Source organism: Nerophis lumbriciformis, linkage group LG12 (genome assembly GCF_033978685.3).
Source record: "Nerophis lumbriciformis linkage group LG12, RoL_Nlum_v2.1, whole genome shotgun sequence".
In the NCBI taxonomy this organism is placed as follows: domain Eukaryota; kingdom Metazoa; phylum Chordata; class Actinopteri; order Syngnathiformes; family Syngnathidae; genus Nerophis; species Nerophis lumbriciformis.
The window spans coordinates 9313809-9333113 of NC_084559.2; the positions used below are offsets into that span (position 1 = coordinate 9313809).

Genomic DNA, 19305 nt, shown 5'->3' on the forward strand with positions numbered 1-19305 from the left:
CCTCGTTGGGACATCATGTATGAGCAGGCAGCTTTAGCATTTCTTGCTTTGTCTTAAGCACATGAGCAGCTGTTGTGCTTGGGTGGAAGTAAGAAACCTTCCTGATCCTCCCAAAGAGGCGCTCCATCCTATTGACTGAGATGTGATGCCAAATTCACTACATGTGCAAAGCACCTATCTGTGGTCCCAATCCTGCCTCATTCTCTGTAATTATTTGATTTTTGGCATTATCACGTGTGACTGGGATATCTTTATCTTCCATTCCTCCACTGCTTGTGTCAGTACCTGCACAAGGTGACTCTCGTAGAGGGGGCGTGTCTTCTCATCTCCCAGTCTGCTGTGATGAAGTGAGCGCTTATAGTTCCCATGGACGTCCACCCGTCTGTCATGAGCGCAACAGATGATGCTCGGGATAGTTCATCCACAACTTTTTTCTTCTCCTGCTCATAAAGATCTGGCACAATCTTATTGCTGAAGTGGGTGCGCGACGGGATGTCGTAACGTGGTTCAAGCACGTTCAGCATGTGTTTAAAACCCTCGTTTTGCACAACCGAGTCTGCACTTATAAACACACCGATTCAATGGCGGGGGCGTTCAAGCTCCTCCGTTACTCCGCTCGCCATGACCACGCTGTGTGTGGACTGAACGTGCCAACAACTTTTTTTCCCCACACCCACACCCACACACACATAGACCGCGCCTCTTTTCTTCTCTCCGGCTTGTGACAGAGGAAGATTCAGAAGAACGACACCGCAGCGCTTCTGTTTCTAGCCGATACTACATCAAAAGTAACGTAAAATAACGCGGTAACGCATCATGTAGTAACGGTAACTAAATTACTGAATAAAAAAAAATAACGCGTTAGATTACTAGTTACCGCCGAAACTAACGGCGTTACAGTAACGCGTTACTTTGTAACGCGTTAATCCCAACACTGCATATAAGAATATTATATTACTGTTAAGCAAACTATAAATAATACAACATGTGTCCTTTATCATAGCTACACGTGTGACAAAAAAGCGCGTGAAAATCAGTGGTATTCAGTGAGGTAAGATGAATTAAATGCGCTGACAGTTCATTGCTCCTGTCAAATGAATGGCACTGAGTGGAGCGGATCACCACTCCAAGATGGCGGCCCCGCGTCTCGTCAGCGCCAGTAGGCAGTAGAGCTCCATGCTGCGTACCCTTACAACATGTCTATTGGAGCAGTATTGAGAAGCGACGTCACTTCCTGTTTGTGGGCGAAGAAGAGCTGACGACACAACAACATGGCGGCCGGCACTTTTCTAAGCTAATGTTGAGTTGAACTACATGTTTAACTCACATCTTTCGTCTTTTCCGTCCTTCATCTTGCCGTTCCTTGTCAACTGTCACATCACGTGTACGGTAGGTGAACGTTTTGTGCGAGCGAGACTCAACGCGTGTTTAAATTGATGACATTTTAGCCTTGTACGGCTGACCCTAGTGAGATGTTATGAATTAAACAACGTCCACCATTCACACTATGGTCATTTTTAACAAAACTCTTCACTCTAGATTGTTCAATTCAATTACATTTATCGCTAACTTCTAAAGTTTTGATTGATTGAGACTTGTATTAGTAGGTTGCACAGTGAAGTACATATTCCGTACAATTGACCACTAAATGGTAACACCCCAATAAGTTTTTACACTTGTTTAAGTCGGGGTCCACTTAAATTGATTCATGATACAGATATATACTATCATATATACTATCATCATAATACAGTCATCACCCTTGTGTGTGGATGTGAGTGTGATTGTTGTCTGTCTATCTGTGTTGGCCCTGCGATGAGGTGGCGACTTGTCCAGGGTGTACCCCGCCTTCCGCCCGATTGTAGCTGAGATGGGCTCCAGCGACCCCAAAGGGAATAAGCGGTAGAAAATGGATGGATGGTGTGGAGGGGGGGATTGGGTTTGGTTGTTATCATCCAGCATTCCAGCATTACATTTTTTTTAAATTAACATATTATTTTCCTTTTACTTTGTTTATATTAACCATACTTTGGGTTATTATGGTGGCCAAACGCTGCAAACAAGGAAAGTATTTAAAACCAAACACGTATAAACACAATCTAAACAAAATTGGCAGAATCACAGCCATAAATGCAAAAGAAAAATGCGAAAACAACTGCATGAGAGAAATGCTGCATGTTAAAAATAAATAAATGAAATGCTGGAATAGGCTGCAGCAACCCCCTCCAACCTGAGAGGGACTAGTGATAGAAAATGCATGGGTGGAAAATCAAAAGCTAGCTACTAGTGATGGGTTGATGAGGCGTCATGAAGCGTTTCGACACATTGCAAAACTGTATTGATACTGTGTCGATACTGTGTCACTAAATACTGACATCTGCTGGACATTAAAAATCCCTACAGGCAACCTATGGACCGACTCAACTGACACTGATTTGATGCCCTAGTACAGGGGTCACCAACCTTTTTGAAACCAAAAACTACTTCTTGGGTACTGATTAATGCGAAGGACTACCAGTTTGATACACACTTAAATAAATAAATATATTGTCATTTGTAAGTTACACGTAAGTGTGATTTAAACAAGAATACCTAAATAAATTTATATATATAAAAAAATGGGTATTTCTGTCTGTCATTCCGTCGTACATTTTTTTTCCTTTTACGGAAGGTTTTTTGTAGAGAATAAATGATGAAAAAACCACTTAATTGAACGGTTTAAAAGAGGAGAAAACACGAAAAAAATTAAAATAAAATTTTGAAACATAGTTTATCTTCAATTTCGACTCTTTAAAATTCCAAATTCAACCGACAAAAAGAAGAGAAAAACTAGCTAATTTGAATCTTTTTGAAAAAATTAAAAAAATAATTTATGGAACATCATTAGTAATTTTTCCTGATTAAGATACATTTTAGAATTTTGATGACATGTTTTAAATTGGTTGAAATCCAATCTGCACTTTGTTACAATATATAACAAATTGGACCAAGCTTTTTTTCTAACAAAGACAAATCAGTATTTCTTCTAGATTTTCCAGAACAAAAATTTTAAAAGAAATTCAAAATACTTTGAAATAAAATTTAAATTTGATTCTACAGATTTTCTAGATTTGCCAGAATAATTTTTTTGAATTTTAATGATAGTAAGTTTGAAGAAATATTTCACAAATATTCTTCGTCGAAAAAACAGAAGCTAAAATATTTATTCTTTACAATAAAAAAAAAAAAATTACTTGAACATTGATTTAAATTGTCAGGAAAGAAGAGGAAGAAATTTAAAAGGTAAAAAGGTATATTTGTTTAAAAATCCTAAAATCATTTTTAAGGTTGTATTTTTTCTCTAAAATTGTATTTCTAAAAGTAATAAGAAGCAAAGTAAAAAATAAATGAATTTATTTAAACAAGTGAAGACCCATCCATCCATCCATTTTCTACCGCTTATTCCAAGTGAAGACCAAGTCTTTAAAATATTTTCTTGGATTTTCAAATTCTATTTGAGTTTTGTCTCTTTTAGAATTAAAAATGTCGAGCAAACGAGACCAGCTTGCTAGTAAATAAATACAATTTAAAAAATAGAGGCAGCTCACTGGTAAGTGCTGCTCTTTGAGCTATTTTTAGAACAGGCCAGCGGGCGACTGATCTGGTCCTTACGGGCTACCTGGTGACCGCGGGCACCGCGTTGGTGACCCCTGCCCTAGTATATACAATAATATAAACCAAGTCATTGTATTTCATTTAGGATTATTTCATATCTTCATTTAAATAAAAATATATTTGTATCTTTTTTAGATACAGTCAATAAATAATGTGAACATGTATCATAACATGGAAATCTAAGAGAACGTGTTGTGGATGATTGTGGACTGGGAATTTTTTTAATTTAATTTTTTTACACATTTTTATAAAAAAAAAAGAAAAAAAAAAGTTTTTCCGATGTATTACATTTTAGACGATTTCTCTTCTTAGTTATTATTTCTCCGGCTGTAGAAAAGAGCCGCTCACAGGGCACAGAGGAGGCGACACAGTTGGCGTATCGGTCACGTGACCAAAACAGCTCATGATCGGTCACGTGACTTTCTAAAAGCGGTACGCGCACCGACACAGGGTTTTGCTCTATGAGCTCGACGCATGCGCCGATGCATCGGTGTTGCCGGACCCATCACTATTAGCTACTCTACCAAGGGAGCCAGACCTACACTAAGCTATATAAATCAGTTGCTGTCTAGCATGCAGCAATTTTTACCTAAAATTATTTTTGGGGGTTCTGTGTGTTTTGGCATTTTTTATTTTGTACTGATTTTTGTTTTGTTTATTTTGCAGCATTTTTAATTTGTTTTCCAACATGGTTTTGTCCGTTTTCTGTCAATTGGGGAATTGCTGCATATTTTCCCCCATCAGCCACGTACCCCCCACATTAGCTTCACTTGCATAGTCTTATGAAATACCAGAGATCCATCCATCCATCCATCCATCTTCTTCCGCTTATCCGAGGTCGGGTCGCGGGGGCAGCAGCCTAAGCAGGGAAGCCCAGACTTCCCTCTCCCCAGCCACTTCGTCCAGCTCCTCCCGGGGGATCCCGAGGCATTCCCAGGCCAGCCGGGAGAGATAGTCTTCCCAGCGTGTCCTGGGTCTTCCCCGTGGCCTCCTACCGGTCGGACGTGCCCGAAACACCTTCCTAGGGAGGCGTTCGGGTGGCATCCTGACCAGATGCCCGAACCACCTCATCTGGCTCCTCTCCATGTGGAGGAGCAGCGGCTTTACTTTGAGCTCCCCCCGAATGACAGAGCTTCTCACCCTATCTCTAAGGGAGAGCCCCGCCACTCGGCGGAGGAAACTCATTTCGGCCGCTTGTACCCGTGATCTTGTCCTTTCGGTCATGACCCATAGGTGAGGATGGGAACGTAGATCGACCGGTAAATCGAGAGCTTTGCCTTCCGGCTCAGCTCCTTCTTCACCACAATGGATCGATACAGCGTCCGCATTACTGAAGACGCCGCACCGATCCGCCTGTCGATCTCACCATCCACTCTTCCCTCACTCGTGAACAAGACTCCGAGGTACTTGAACTCCTCCACTTGGGGCAAGATCTCCTCCCCAACCCGGAGATGGCACTCCACCCTTTTCCGGGAGAGAACCATGGACTCGGACTTGGAGGTGCTGATTCTCATCCCAGTCGCTTCACACTCGGCTGCGAACCGATCCAGTGAGAGCTGAAGATCTTGGCCGGAGGAAGCCATCAGGACCACATCATCTGCAAATAGCAGAGACCTAATCCTGCAGCCACCAAACCAGATACCCTCAACACCTTGACTGCGCCTAGAAATTCTGTCCATAAAGGTTATGAACAGAATCGGTGACAAAGGGCAGTCTTGGCGGAGTCCAACCCTCACTGGAAACGTGTCCGACTTACTGCCGGCAATGCGGACCAAGCTCTGACACTGATCATACAGGGAGCGGACTGCCACAATAAGACAGTCCGTTACCCCATACTCTCTGAGCACTCCCCACAGGACTTCCCGGGGTACACGGTCGAATGCCTTCTCCAAGTCCACAAAGCACATGTAGACTGGTTGGGCAAACTCCCATGCACCCTCAAGAACCCTGCCGAGAATATAGAGCTGGTCCACAGTTCCACGACCAGGACGAAAACCACACTGTTCCTCTTGAATCCGAGGTTCGACTATCCGGCGTAGCCTCCTCTCCAGTACACCTGAATAGACCTTACCGGGAATGCTGAGGAGTGTGATCCCACGATAGTTGGAACACACCCTCGTATACCAGAGATCAGAATCAGAAATACTTTAATAATCCCAGAGGGGAAATGAACATTTCCAGCACAATCCCATTCAAGAGCAGACAGACTTTACAGGGAGACAGAACAGGATCAAACATTACAGTGAGACAGAACAGGATCGCTGACGGGTCTGCCAACTTCCGGCACCCCTTACAAAAAAGGTGAGAAACAGGTAAACACTGGGTAGGGGGGGTGAGGAAAAAAAATTCAGTCTAAGACTGGGCCCCTGGAGAGGGGGTCCAGACTGAGGAGAAGGAAAACAAAACCTCATAGCCATAGCACACATAAACATGTGTGTAAGAGGGAAACATCAAATAAATACATAAAAAGAGCAGAGCTGATGCAACCAGTCACAAAAGTAAAACAAAGACAACAACAAAAAAACATATTCACTGTGGTGGCCTCTGCGGTGGGTGGGCCACACCATCGTCTGCTGGAGTGGGGGGAGCATGGCCAGTGACAGGAGCAGACCCAACAAAGCAACCAAGAGAGCCGACTCCACCCTCGGCCACCCACTAACTCTCGGCCAGTGTCCAGTCCGCAAGAATGAGGGAGGATACGTCCAAGGAGACCTGCTCAGATGTATCAAAACTTTATTTTACCAAGATAGTTATGCATATTCTTAGTATAGTTAAGTGTAGGTTTAAAGGGGAAGTTGAGATTTGAAAATAAAGTTAATAGATTTAAGGATGCAATGAGTAATTTGATTAGGAAAAAACAACTTTGATTTATATTCTGTTGCTTCGATAAATTGTTTGAGTGTAACTAATAAGGCCCTGCTTCCTATGAGGAAGCAGGGCCTGGGGAATCTGTGGTGGACTCTCCTATTTCTGGGGCTGAGGTTGCCGAGGTAGTTAAAAAGCTCCTCGGTGGCAAGGCCCCGGGGGTGGATGAGATCCGCCCGGAGTTCCTTAAGGCTCTGGATGTTGTGGGGCTGTCTTGGTTGACAAGACTCTGCAACATCGCGTGGACATCGGGGGCGGTACCTCTGGATTGGCAGACCGGGGTGGTGGTTCCTCTCTTTAAGAAGGGGAACCGGAGGGTGTGTTCTAACTATCGTGGGATCACACTCCTCAGCCTTCCCGGTAAGGTCTATTCAGGTGTACTGGAGAGGAGGCTACGCCGGATAGTCGAACCTCGGATTCAGGAGGAACAGTGTGGTTTTCGTCCTGGTCGTGGAACTGTGGACCAGCTCTATACTCTCGGCAGGGTCCTTGAGGGTGCATGGGAGTTTGCTCAACCAGTCTACATGTGCTTTGTGGACTTGGAGAAGGCATTCGACCGTGTACCCCGGGAAGTCCTGTGGGGAGTGCTCAGAGAGTATGGGGTATCGGACTGTCTGATTGTGGCAGTTCGGTCCCTGTATAATCAGTGTCAGAGCTTGGTCCGCATTGCCGGCAGTAAGTCGGACACGTTTCCAGTGAGGGTTGGACTCCGCCAAGGCTGCCCTTTGTCACCCATTCTGTTCATAACCTTTATGGACAGAATTTCTAGGCGCAGTCAGGGCGTTGAGGGTATCTGGTTTGGTGGCTGCAGGATTAGGTCTCTGCTATTTGCAGATGATGTGGTCCTGATGGCTTCCTCCGGCCAAGATCTTCACCTCTCACTGAATCGGTTCGCAGCCGAGTGTGAAGCGACTGGGATGGGAATCAGCACCTCCAAGCCCGAGTCCATGGTTCTCTCCCGGAAAAGGGTGGAGTGCCATCTCCGGGTTGGGGAGGAAATCTTGCCCCAAGTGGAGGAGTTCAAGTACCTCGGAGTCTTGTTCACGAGTAGGGGAAGAGTGGATCGTGAGATCGACAGGCGGATCGGTGCGGCGTCTTCAGTAATGCGGACGCTGTATCGATCCGTTGTGGTGAAGAAGGAGCTGAGCCGGAAGGCAGAGCTCTCGATTTACCGGTCAATCTACGTTCCCATCCTCACCTATGGTCATGAGCTTTGGGTCATGACCGAAAGGACAAGATCACGGGTACAAGCGGCCCAAATGAGTTTCCTCCGCCGAGTGGCGGGGCTCTCCCTTAGAGATAGGGTGAGAAGCTCTGTCATCCGGGGGGAGCTCAAAGTAAAGCCGCTGCTCCTCCACATGGAGAGGAGCCAGATGAGGTGGTTCGGGCATCTGGTCAGGATGCCACCCGAACGCCTCCCTAGGAAGGTGTTTCGGGCACATCCGACCGGTAGGAGGCCACGGGGAAGACCCAGGACACGTTGGGAAGACTATCTCTCCCGGCTGGCCTGGGAACGCCTCGGGATCCCCCGGGAGGAGCTGGACGAAGTGGCTGGGAAGAGGGAAGTCTGGGCTTCCCTGCTTAGGCTGCTGCCCCTGCGACCCGACCTCGGATAAGTGGAAGAAGATGGATGGATGGATGTAACTAATAAAAATGGATTAAATCCAGACTGCATTAGAGGTCAAAGTAGTAGGTATCCATCCATCCATTTTCTACTGCTTGTCCCGTTCGGGGTCGCGAGGGTTGCTGGAGCCTATCTCAGCTGCACATGGCGGAAGGCAGGGTACACCCTGGACAAGTCGCCACCTCATCGCAGGTGGCGATGTACTTTGATTTATATTCTGTTGCTTCGATAAATTGTTTGAGTGTAACTGATAAAAATGGATTAAATCCGGACTGCATTAGAGGTCAAAGTATAAGGAATATGGAATGTTAAAAAATAATAAAAAAAAGTAAATAAACTAAATGGAAGGTAAAAGAAGTAATAAATATAAAGGTCATGGCAAGTAAAAAAAAATATTTTTTTGAAATTCTTTCCCTAAAATACGCATTGAGGCTATGAAGCTTGTTTTATCTGATTACTCGATTAATCGAACAAACTAATCAATAGAGAGTAAATAATAGATAGATAATAAATAATTGATAGCTGCAGCTCTAAAAATAAAGTACCTAAATAATGTTTTTTATTACCGTATTTTCCGCACCATAAGGCGCCCTGGGTTACAAGCCGCGCCTTCAATGAACGGCATATTTCAAAACTTTGTCCACCTATAAGCCGCCCCGTGTTGTAAGCCGCATCTAACTGCGCTAAAGGAATGTCAAAAAAACAGTCAGATAGGTCAGTCAAACTTTAATAATATATTAAAACCAGCGTGATGTGGGCGCGCATAGAATCGTATATCAACATGGACGAAGCTGCGTGAAAAAAGCCACCCGGCCTCTTCGCGTAAACTTAAACTTACCTTAACCACTCGCTCATCTTTTCTTCATCCATCCCTTCGAGTTAGCTTTTATGATGACGCCGGCTGGAAAGGTCTCTTTTGGCAAGGTCTTCCTTTTGAATATCACCATGGGTGGAAGTTTCTGGCCATTAGCATGGCAAGCTAGAACCACAGTGAAGGATGACTTCTCATTCCCTGTGGTGCGAATATTCACCGTACGTGCTCCCGTTGTATCCACAGTGCGGTTCACAGGAATATCAAAAGTCAGTGGAACCTCGTCCATGTTGATAATGTTCTCTGGCCGGATCTTTTTTTCAGCTATCTTGTTTTTACAATATGCACGGAAAGTAGCCAGCTTTTCTTGAAAGTCTTTAGGCAGTTGCTGTGAAATAGTAGTCCGTGTGCGGATGGAGAGATTGCGTCTTTTCATGAACCGGAAACCTGTCGCTTAGTAGGAGCCATTTTGTGGTCTTTACAGATGTAAACACACAAAGGAAATGAAACGTAATATCCGCGCGCCTCTTCTATGGGGGTGGGTGGTTGCTTACAGTAGAAGAAGAAGCGCTTCCTGTTCTATGGGGGCGGGTGCTTACCTTGGCGGTTGCTTGCGTAGAAGAAGAAGCACTTCCTCTTCTACGGGGAAAAAAGATGGCGGCTGTTTACCGTAGTTGCGAGACCTAAACTTTATGAAAATGAATCTTAATATTAATCCATATATAAAGCGCACCGGGTTATAAGCCGCACTGTCAGCTTTTGAGTAAATTTGTGGTTTTTAGGTGCGGCTAATAGTGCGGAAAATACGGTATAAGGAATATGGAATGTTAAAAAAAAAAAGAAGTAAATAAACTAAATGGAAGGTAAAAGAAGTAATAAATATAAAGGTCATGGCAAGTAAGAAAAAATCTTTTTTTGAAATTTTTTCCCTAAAATACGCATTGAGGCTATGAAGCTTGTTTTATCTGATTACTCGATTAATCAAACAAACTAATCAATAGAGAGTAAATAATAGGTAGATAATAAATAATTGATAGCTGCAGTCCTAAAAAGAAAGTACCTAATTAATGTTTTTTATTATTATTTGTTATTATTTTTTTACTCCAAAATCTACACCCAACATCCCATAATTACAAGTGATGTGCTGAAAGAATGGGAGTGCCAAGCTTGTGGCGTCATATTCAAAATACTGTGATTGCAACCAAAGATTCATATTGAGAAAAGGTCTGTGAATACTTAGTTTGTACACTTAGTTTAAAAAATATATACCGTATTTTCCGCACTATAAGGCGCACCGGATTATTAGCCGCACCTTCTATGAATTACATATTTCATAATTTTGTCCACCAATAAGCCGCCCCGGACTATAAGCCGCGCCTACGCTGCGCTAAAGTGAATGTCAAAAAAACGCTGCGCTAAAGTGAATGTCAAAAAAACAGTCAGATAGTTCAGTCAAACTTTAATAATATATTGAAAACCAGCGTTCTAACAACTCTTTCCCAAAATGTACGCAAATGTGCAATCACAAACATAGTAAAATTCAAAATGGTGTAGAGCAATAGTAACATAATGTTGCTCGAACGTTAATGTCACAACACACAAAATAAACATAGCGCTCACCTTCTGAAGTTATTCTTCATTCGTAAATCCTTCGAATTCTTCGTCTTCGGTGTCCGAATTGAAAAGTTGCGCAAGCGTGGTATCCAAAATGGCCGGTTCCGTCTCGTCGAAGTCATCGGGAGTCAGTGTCGCTGTTGTTCTGTGAATCCTGCCTTCCGGAAAGCTCGGACCACAGTTGTGACCGAAATATCTGCCCAGGCATTTACGATCCACTGGCAAATGTTGGCGTATGTCGTCCGGAGCTGTCTGCCCGTCTTAGTGAAGGTGTGTTCGCCTTCGGAGCTGTGTGAAAAAAGCCACCCGGCCTCTTCGCGTAAACTTCCCTTAACCACTCGCTCATCTTTTCTTCATCCATCCATCCCTTCGAGTTAGCTTTTATGATGACGCCGGCTGGAAAGGTCTCTTTTGGCAAGGTCTTCCTTTTGAATATCACCATGGGTGGAAGTTAGCATGGCAAGCTAGAACCACAGTGAAGGATGACTTCTCATTCCCTGTGGTGCGAATATTCACCGTACGTGCTCCCGTTCCACAGTGCGGTTCACAGGAATATCAGTTGCTGTGAAATACGGTAGTAATCCGTGTGCGGATGGAGAGATTGCGTCTTTTTATGAACCGGATCCTTGTCCTTAGTAGGAGCCATTTTGTGGTCTTTACAGATGTAAACAGGAAATGAAACGTACGGTGATATCCGCGCGTTTTTTCTTCTTCTTCCGGGGGCGGGCGGTTGCTTAAAGCGCTTCCTGTTCTATGGGGGCGGGTGCTTTCCTTGGCGGTTGCTTGCGTAGAAGAAGAAGCGCTTCCTGTTCTACCGGGAAAAAAGATGGCGGCTGTTTACCGAAGTTGCGAGATCGAAACTTTATGAAAATTAATCGTAATAAAGCGCACCGGGTTATAAGGCGCACTGTTAGCTTTTGAGAAAATTTGTGGTTTTTAGGTGCGCCTTATAGTGCGGAAAATACGGTATATTTATGATGCAAACTTTGCACATTGTCAGTGCAGGATGTTGTGTGAGGAATTTTTGAGGGAAAAAATGTATTGAATACATTTTGGAATAAGTCTAACAAAAAATGTAGAAAAGGTAAAGGGCTGTGAATACTTTGCAAATGCACTTCATGCATGCAACAATTTAACAAGGGTTTATGGGTAGATTTTTGAATGTATAACAGTTGAAACATGAAATAAAATAAATAAATATGTTTTCTCCAACAGCGAAGATGCCCGTCCTGTGCAGCACCTGCACTGAGAAGCGTGCCGTGTTAAAACGTCCAAAAACCGGCCACTCGATATGTAAGGAGTGCTTCTTCTGGGCTTTTGAAGAAGAGGTCCATCAGACCATCGTGGCAGCAAACCTGTTCAAAGCTGGCGAGACCGTGGGTATTGCCGCTTCGGGCGGGAAAGACTCCACGGTGCTGGCACATGTGATGAAGCTGCTGAATGAGCGCTACAGTTACGGCCTGGAGATGATGCTTCTCTCTGTGGATGAGGGCATCACCGGTTATAGAGACGACTCTCTGGAGACGGTGAAGAGGAACCAGCAACAGTACGAGCTGCCCCTGAAGATCGTGTCGTACGAGGAGCTGTACGGGTGGACTATGGATGCCATCGTCAAGCAGGTGGGACTGAAAAACAACTGCACCTTCTGTGGCGTCTTCAGGCGGCAGGCGCTAGATAGAGGAGCGATCATGCTGAAGGTGGACAAGATCTGCACAGGTAACTCACCTGTATTTACATCAACACCCAACCAACACAACAGTCATTCTAGCTCAGGGGTGCTCACACTTTTTCTGCAGGCGAGCTACTTTTCAATTGATCAAGTCGTGGGGATCTACCTCATTCATATATATAATTTATATTTACTTATTTATGAAATATATGTTTTTGTTAACAAGTTAAAGGTGTTTAATGATAATGCAAGCATGTTTAACACATATAGTTAATATTGTTAAAAAATTAAAGGTGTTTAATGATAATACAAGTATGTTTAATACATATAGTTAATATTGTTAACAAGTTAAAAGTGTTTGATGATAATACAAGCATGTTTAACACATAGTTAATATTGTTAAAAAATTAAAGGTGTTTAATGATAATACAAGAATGTTTAATACATATAGTTAATATTGTTAACAACTTAAAGGTGTTTAAAGATAATACAAGCATGTTTAACACATATAGTTAATATTGTTAATAAGTTAAAGGTGTTTAAAGATAATACAAGCATGTTTAACACATATAGTTAATATTGTTAATAAGTTAAAGGCGTTTAAAGATAATACAAGCATGTTTAACACATATAGTTAATATTGTTAATAAGTTAAAGGTGTTTAAAGATAATACAAGCATGTTTAACACATATAGTTAATATTGTTAAAAAAATTAAAGGTGTTTAATGATAATACAAGTATGTTTAATACATATAGTTAATATTGTTAACAAGTTAAAAGTGTTTAATGATAATACAAGCATGTTTAACACATAGTTAATGTTAAAAAATTAAAGGTGTTTAATGATAATACAAGAATGTTTAATACATATAGTTAATATTGTTAACAACTTAAAGGTGTTTAAAGATAATACAAGCATGTTTAACACATATAGTTAATATTGTTAATAAGTTAAAGGTGTTTAAAGATAATACAAGCATGTTTAACACATATAGTTAATATTGTTAATAAGTTAAAGGTGTTTAAAGATAATACAAGCATGTTTAACACATATAGTTAATATTGTTAATAAGTTAAAGGTGTTTAAAGATAATACAAGCATGTTTAACACATAGTTAATAGTGTTAATAAGTTAAAGGTGTTTAAAGATAATACAAGCATGTTTAACACATATAGTTAATATTGTTAACAAGTTAAAGGTGTTTAAAGATAATACAAGCATGTTTAACACATATAGATTCCTTTCTTTCATGAAGACAAGAATATAAGTTGGTGTATTACCTGATTGTGATGACTTGCATTGATTGGAATCAGACAGTAGTGCTGATAACGTCCGCATTTTCGAATGGAGGAGAAAAAAAGTCCTCCATTCCGTCCAATACCACATGAAAGTGGTTGGTTTTTGGCATCTTATTTGTCCAGCTTCCATACTCCTTTGTATACACTTTACAAGAAATACATTGTCGGCAAACTCCGTAGCTTGCTAGCTTGTGCACGCCAGCTTTCTGAGACTCTTATTTTGTTAGCGCAACTGTGCAACTGTGCAGTCGGTCTTTGGAGTTTTGATGACAGGTACGCCGCCAGAGTCTGTTGAAATAAAGTGTTTCTCGCCTTCCAGTCGTAATTTTAATGAGCTGGCAGCAGCCAGCGTCATCTCAGAAGACCCTCGGGTGCCGTGAATGTCAATCAAGTGACGAAAGTGACGTCATAGTGAAGATTTATGATCGCTCATTTTTAGGACTATCTTTTTTAATGCCTGGCTGGTGATCGACTGACACACCCTCCGAGATCGACCGGTAGATCGCGATCGACGTAATGAGCACCCCTGTTCTAGCTCATCCAGTAATAATTTAATAGTTTGGATCTCAGTTGGATTTGTGAAAATAACTCTGGTTTCTTAAGAAATTTAATCTTGTCAGATTACAGACCTGCTCAGTGGCCTAGTGGTTCGTTAGAGTGTCCGCCCTGAGATGGGTAGGTTGTGAGTAGGGCTGCAACTAACGATTAATTTGATAATCGATTAATCTGTCGATTATTACTTCGATTAATCGATTAATAGTCGGATAAAAGAGACAAACTACATTTCTATCCTTTCCAGTATTTTATTGAAAAAAAAAAAAAAAACAGCATACTGGCACCATGTTCTGGACATTGGGGATGCAGCATACAGCAATAATAACACAGAAATATAACTCATCAGATCAGAACTGAATCAGATACTGTACATGTTTCTGTTGTGAATAATAAAGGATTCATTTTAGGCTGCCTCTGAATAATAGCATGAAATATTCCAGCACCTTCATAACGTTTAGTTATACTAAAGCGTCACTCAAATCGAAATATATTTATATAGCTTTATCGGGCCCGGCTACATTGATCCATTATGAAACCAACCTGAGATATTTCTGTCCGTTACGTTTATTTCTAAATTGGTAACCGTGCGTTTTCTCTCTCAAAACGGAGTCAAATGTGCCGGAGACATATTATCAGCCCCGCGTTGCAACAAAGGCATAACGTTAACGTTACTCACAAAAAAGCTGAACTTATGAATGCCTGTTGCCACTATGGACTTAAAAAGTTACGTACTGTGAGTTCTTCCCTTCATCCATGGCTCCAACATGTTTCCTTTTCAGGTGCTCCTGAAGCAATGTTGTACTTCCGTGCCATTTTGCAGGAAACACTCTTCTTTGAAGTCTTTTAAAGTGAAGGGTTCCCACACTTTTGACGACTTAGGTCGTACACTTTTCTCCATTGAAGCAATAACCTCAAGATGTTTCTCCGCTAAACTATCCGTACTGTTTTCCTGAGCCATTTTTCGAATGTTTCCGCAAAAGAAGACGGCGTCGTCACGTGAGCTGCACATGACACATCATTGGCTAGCTTACCTCCACCTCATGAGCCGTAGCCTCAGTGCCGCCCTGGCGCAGTTTTGTACTTATTTTGATTATTGTTTCTCAGATGTTTGTAAATGTTGCAGGTTTATAAAACAAAAACAAACAAACAAAAAAAGCCTCTGCGCATGCGCATAGCAAAGTTCCAACGAATCAATGCCTAAATTAATCGGCAACTATTTCGATAATCGATTTTAATCGATTAGTTGTTGCAGCCCTAGTTGTGAGTTCAAATCCCGGCCGAGTCATACCAAAGACTATAAAAATGGGAGCCATTGTCGGGTTCAAACACTGATGACATCTATTAATCAGACAAGAAGCAAGGAATCATGCAGAGACAGAGTTCAATTCAGCTCATGAGGAGACACGTGTTTTGGGCTGTACTTTAGTTACAGATCCAAACTACGTTCTAAAAGTCCAGCCCGCGTGCTTCCTCTATTTATTTGGAAGGTCCCTGTTACATCACCGAGGCTGTCGCTGAATTTTGAGGACAAAATGAATTTAATCAATTTTGGAACAAGTCTGTAACATAACAAAAGGTGGAAAAAGTGAAGCGCTGTGAATACTTTCCGGATGCACTGTAGTATGAACAACTCATACCTGCCAACTACTCCGGTTTTCCCGTAATTAGTACGGTTTTCATCAACCTATTCCGGGTTACGGTTGCAGTGATAAAAAATACGGTTTTTCATTAATTAAAAAAAAATATTTTTAAAAAATGCGCGAGGTTATTTATAGCACCGCTGCCAAGCACGAGGCACCAGTTGCCATTGTTTCCAAACGAGCGAACGATCATGGAATCAGCCGGAGAAAAATGGCAAACGAGTCTTAAACCAAAAAGAAAACTGCAGTCATTCCGTGAAGAATATTCAAAAGCCTATCCGGGAATAATTATCCGTTCCAAAAAGGGTGAAAACTACGCGAATTGCACCTTGTGCAGACAAGATTTTTCGATCGGACACGGAGGAATTAGCGATGTAAAAGACCACGTTGGGACAAAAAAACACAAGTCTAATGCCGTTGCTAGCGATACAAGTGGAAAACTTTCAACGTTTTTCGGATTTTAGCCACAAAAAGGTAATGACACCAATGTTATCTATTGGAATTGTTTAGTACTGTTATACTGTTAAAAGTGTTTATACTATTTATGCTTTCAAGTCCAAGTTGAAGAAATCTTGTTAAATGTTGACAGCATAACTACCAAAATACAGAAGTATGTCCTTAATATTTTTGCAGTGCTATTTCTGTTGAAAAGTTCAAATGATTACATTAGAGATGTGATGTGCCACTTTTCAAGTGTCTGATGGCTTCAATTAATTTTCATTCATTTTTCATATTTTGAATTCTTTTGAAAGGCTTACAAAAAAACTACATTTGAATTGTAATTCCATGTTATTGACAGGACTATTAATTTTAATGAAGTTAGCTTACCATGTTTACAGTATAATCATTGTGATAGAAATGTGAATTTTAGGCACAGAATATTTTTTACAATTGAACAAGGCAGTAGATTATACAAGCTTGGACAGAAAGTTAATAATGACACCAATTTTTCTTTTAATGGAATTGTGAAGTGAAGTGAAGTGAATTATATTTATATAGCGCTTTTCTCTAGTGACTCAAAGTGCTTTACATAGTGAAACCCAATATCTAAGTTACATTTAAACCAGTGTGGGTGGCACTGGGAGCAGGTGGGTAAAGTGTCTTGCCCAAGGACACAACGGCAGTAACTAGGATGGCGGATGCGGGGATCGAACCTGCAACCCTCAAGTTGCTGGCACGGCCGCTCTACCAACCGAGCTATACCGCTATATATACAATATAAATTGTTTAGTACTGTTTTACCATTTGTTTACTGTAAAAAGTGTTTATACTTTCAATGAACAAATTGAAGTCTTGTGAAAGGTTGACAGGATAACTGGCATTAACTGTCAAAATAATTTCAAACTATTGAAGTTAGCTTACAGAATAAACATGTCAATCAACCCATATGATTTTTGCTGTAATATTTTTGTTTTGAAAAGTCACTGTGACTGATAGAAAAGTGATGGTTTTAGCAACATTTTAACCTGTCTGAATGCTAATAATCATTTTGCGTCGGGGGCGAAGCCTGAACCCCCCACCAGGACTTTGTCCTGGACCTACCGGGGCCTGGACCCTGGCTACTAGGTTTTTCTGATTTCAAAAGTTGGCAGGTATGACAACTACAGTAGTTTCCTGAAATAATGTAATAATTATTTACAGTATTTACTTTGGAGAATGGACTTTTATGGTTTCTCCTTTAAAAAAGTCCTTAGTGGCCACATGCGTGGACAGCACCTTTTAGCTCTTATTTCCAAAATTGTGTACACTACTGAATTGGGGTCTTATGGCCGCTTATGTGGACACTTATACTGCCATCTGGTGGTGTCAGAAGAGTATAACATACAATGGAATTTGGGAAAAAAAGTGTAAAAATAAGAATTAGCATGTCACTAAACATGAAGTACACATTTGTGTACTTATGGACTAAGTACATCATATCAAAAGATGATTCTTAGTTTTTATTCTAATTAGGGTCCAATAAGCCAAAATAGCAAAGAGAAATTAAAAAAAGCGCAGTTTAGATATTATTGTAATGTCCTTACCTGGCGTTATCGACTCAGTCTGCTTCAGTATGTGGCAGACTAGTCTCATACTTGTCAACTTTTTGCAATTCTACTTAGTAATACAAAAGAAGAGTTATTGTTTTTTCACAATGTCTGTTCTGTGCAGGCCATAACGCTGACGACATAGCAGAGACCGTCCTGATGAACGTCCTGCGAGGTGACATAGCCCGTCTGCGGCGTTGCACCGCCATCTCCACATCAAGTGAGGGCGACGGGGTCGTACCACGCTGCAAACCTCTCAAATACGCATACGAGAAAGAGATCGTGATGTATGCCTATTTCAAGAAGTTGGACTACTTCTCCACAGAATGCATCTACTCCCCCAACGCTTATCGTGGCCACGCCAGAACTTTTCTAAAAGATCTGGAGAGCATAAGACCCAGCACCATCATTGATATTATCCATTCAGGGGAGAACCTGTCCATACGGGACGGGGTGAAGATGCCCGTGCAGGGCACCTGCAGCAAGTGTGGCTACATCTCCAGTCAAACGCTGTGCAAGTCATGCGTGCTGCTGGAGGGCCTGAACCGAGGCTTGCCCAAACTAGGCATCGGAAAACACCATCGTTTGCATGATAAGATTATCGCCAATCAACCCCTCACAGAGAAGGAGGAAAGGAAGTTGAAAGTGGTTGACATTTGAAAAAGCAGCCTTGCTAATTACTCGATGATGTTAATGTTTACGGCTGTGTTTTAATTTGCGCACTTCAATAAGTATTCTACAGGTAAAAGCCAGTAAATTAGAATATTTTGAAAAACTTGATTTATTTCAGTAATTGCATTCAAAAGGTGTAACTTGTACATTATATTTATTCATTGCACACAGACTGATGCATTCAAATGTTTATTTCATTTAATTTTGATGATTTGAAGTGGCAACAAATGAAAATCCAAAATTCCGTGTGTCACAAAATTAGAATATTACTTAAGGCTAATACAAAAAAGGGATTTTTAGAAATGTTGGCCAACTGAAAAGTATGAAAATGAAAAATATGAGCATGTACAATACTCAATACTTGGTTGGAGCTCCTTTTGCCTCAATTACTGCGTTAATGCGGCGTGGCATGGAGTCGATGAGTTTCTGGCACTGCTCAGGTGTTATGAGAGCCCAGGTTGCTCTGATAGTGGCCTTCAACTCTTCTGCGTTTTTGGGTCTGGCATTCTGCATCTTCCTTTTCACAATACCCCACAGATTTTCTATGGGGCTAAGGTCAGGGGAGTTGGCGGGCCAATTTAGAACAGAAATACCATGGTCCGTAAACCAGGCACGGGTAGATTTTGCGCTGTGTGCAGGCGCCAAGTCCTGTTTGAACTTGAAATCTCCATCTCCATAGAGCAGGTCAGCAGCAGGAAGCATGAAGTGCTCTAAAACTTGCTGGTAGACGGCTGCGTTGACCCTGGATCTCAGGAAACAGAGTGGACCGACACCAGCAGATGACATGGCACCCCAAACCATCACCCAACCATGCAAATTTTGCATTTCCTTTGGAAATCGAGGTCCCAGAGTCTGGAGGAAGACAGGAGAGGCA

At 41.7% G+C, this 19305-nt stretch overlaps 1 protein-coding gene across 1 annotated transcript; it reads left to right on the forward strand.

The window, feature by feature from the left end:
- Positions 1–1226: 1226 nt before the first annotated feature.
- ctu1 (cytosolic thiouridylase subunit 1 homolog (S. pombe)) lies at positions 1227–18492 on the forward strand. Its single transcript, XM_072914294.1, has 3 exons — positions 1227–1389; positions 11784–12284; positions 17884–18492. The coding sequence occupies exons 2-3, from the start codon at positions 11789–11791 to the stop codon at positions 18417–18419; spliced, it is 1032 nt and encodes a 343-aa protein (XP_072770395.1). The 5' UTR covers positions 1227–1389; positions 11784–11788; the 3' UTR covers positions 18420–18492.
- Positions 18493–19305: the final 813 nt, after the last annotated feature.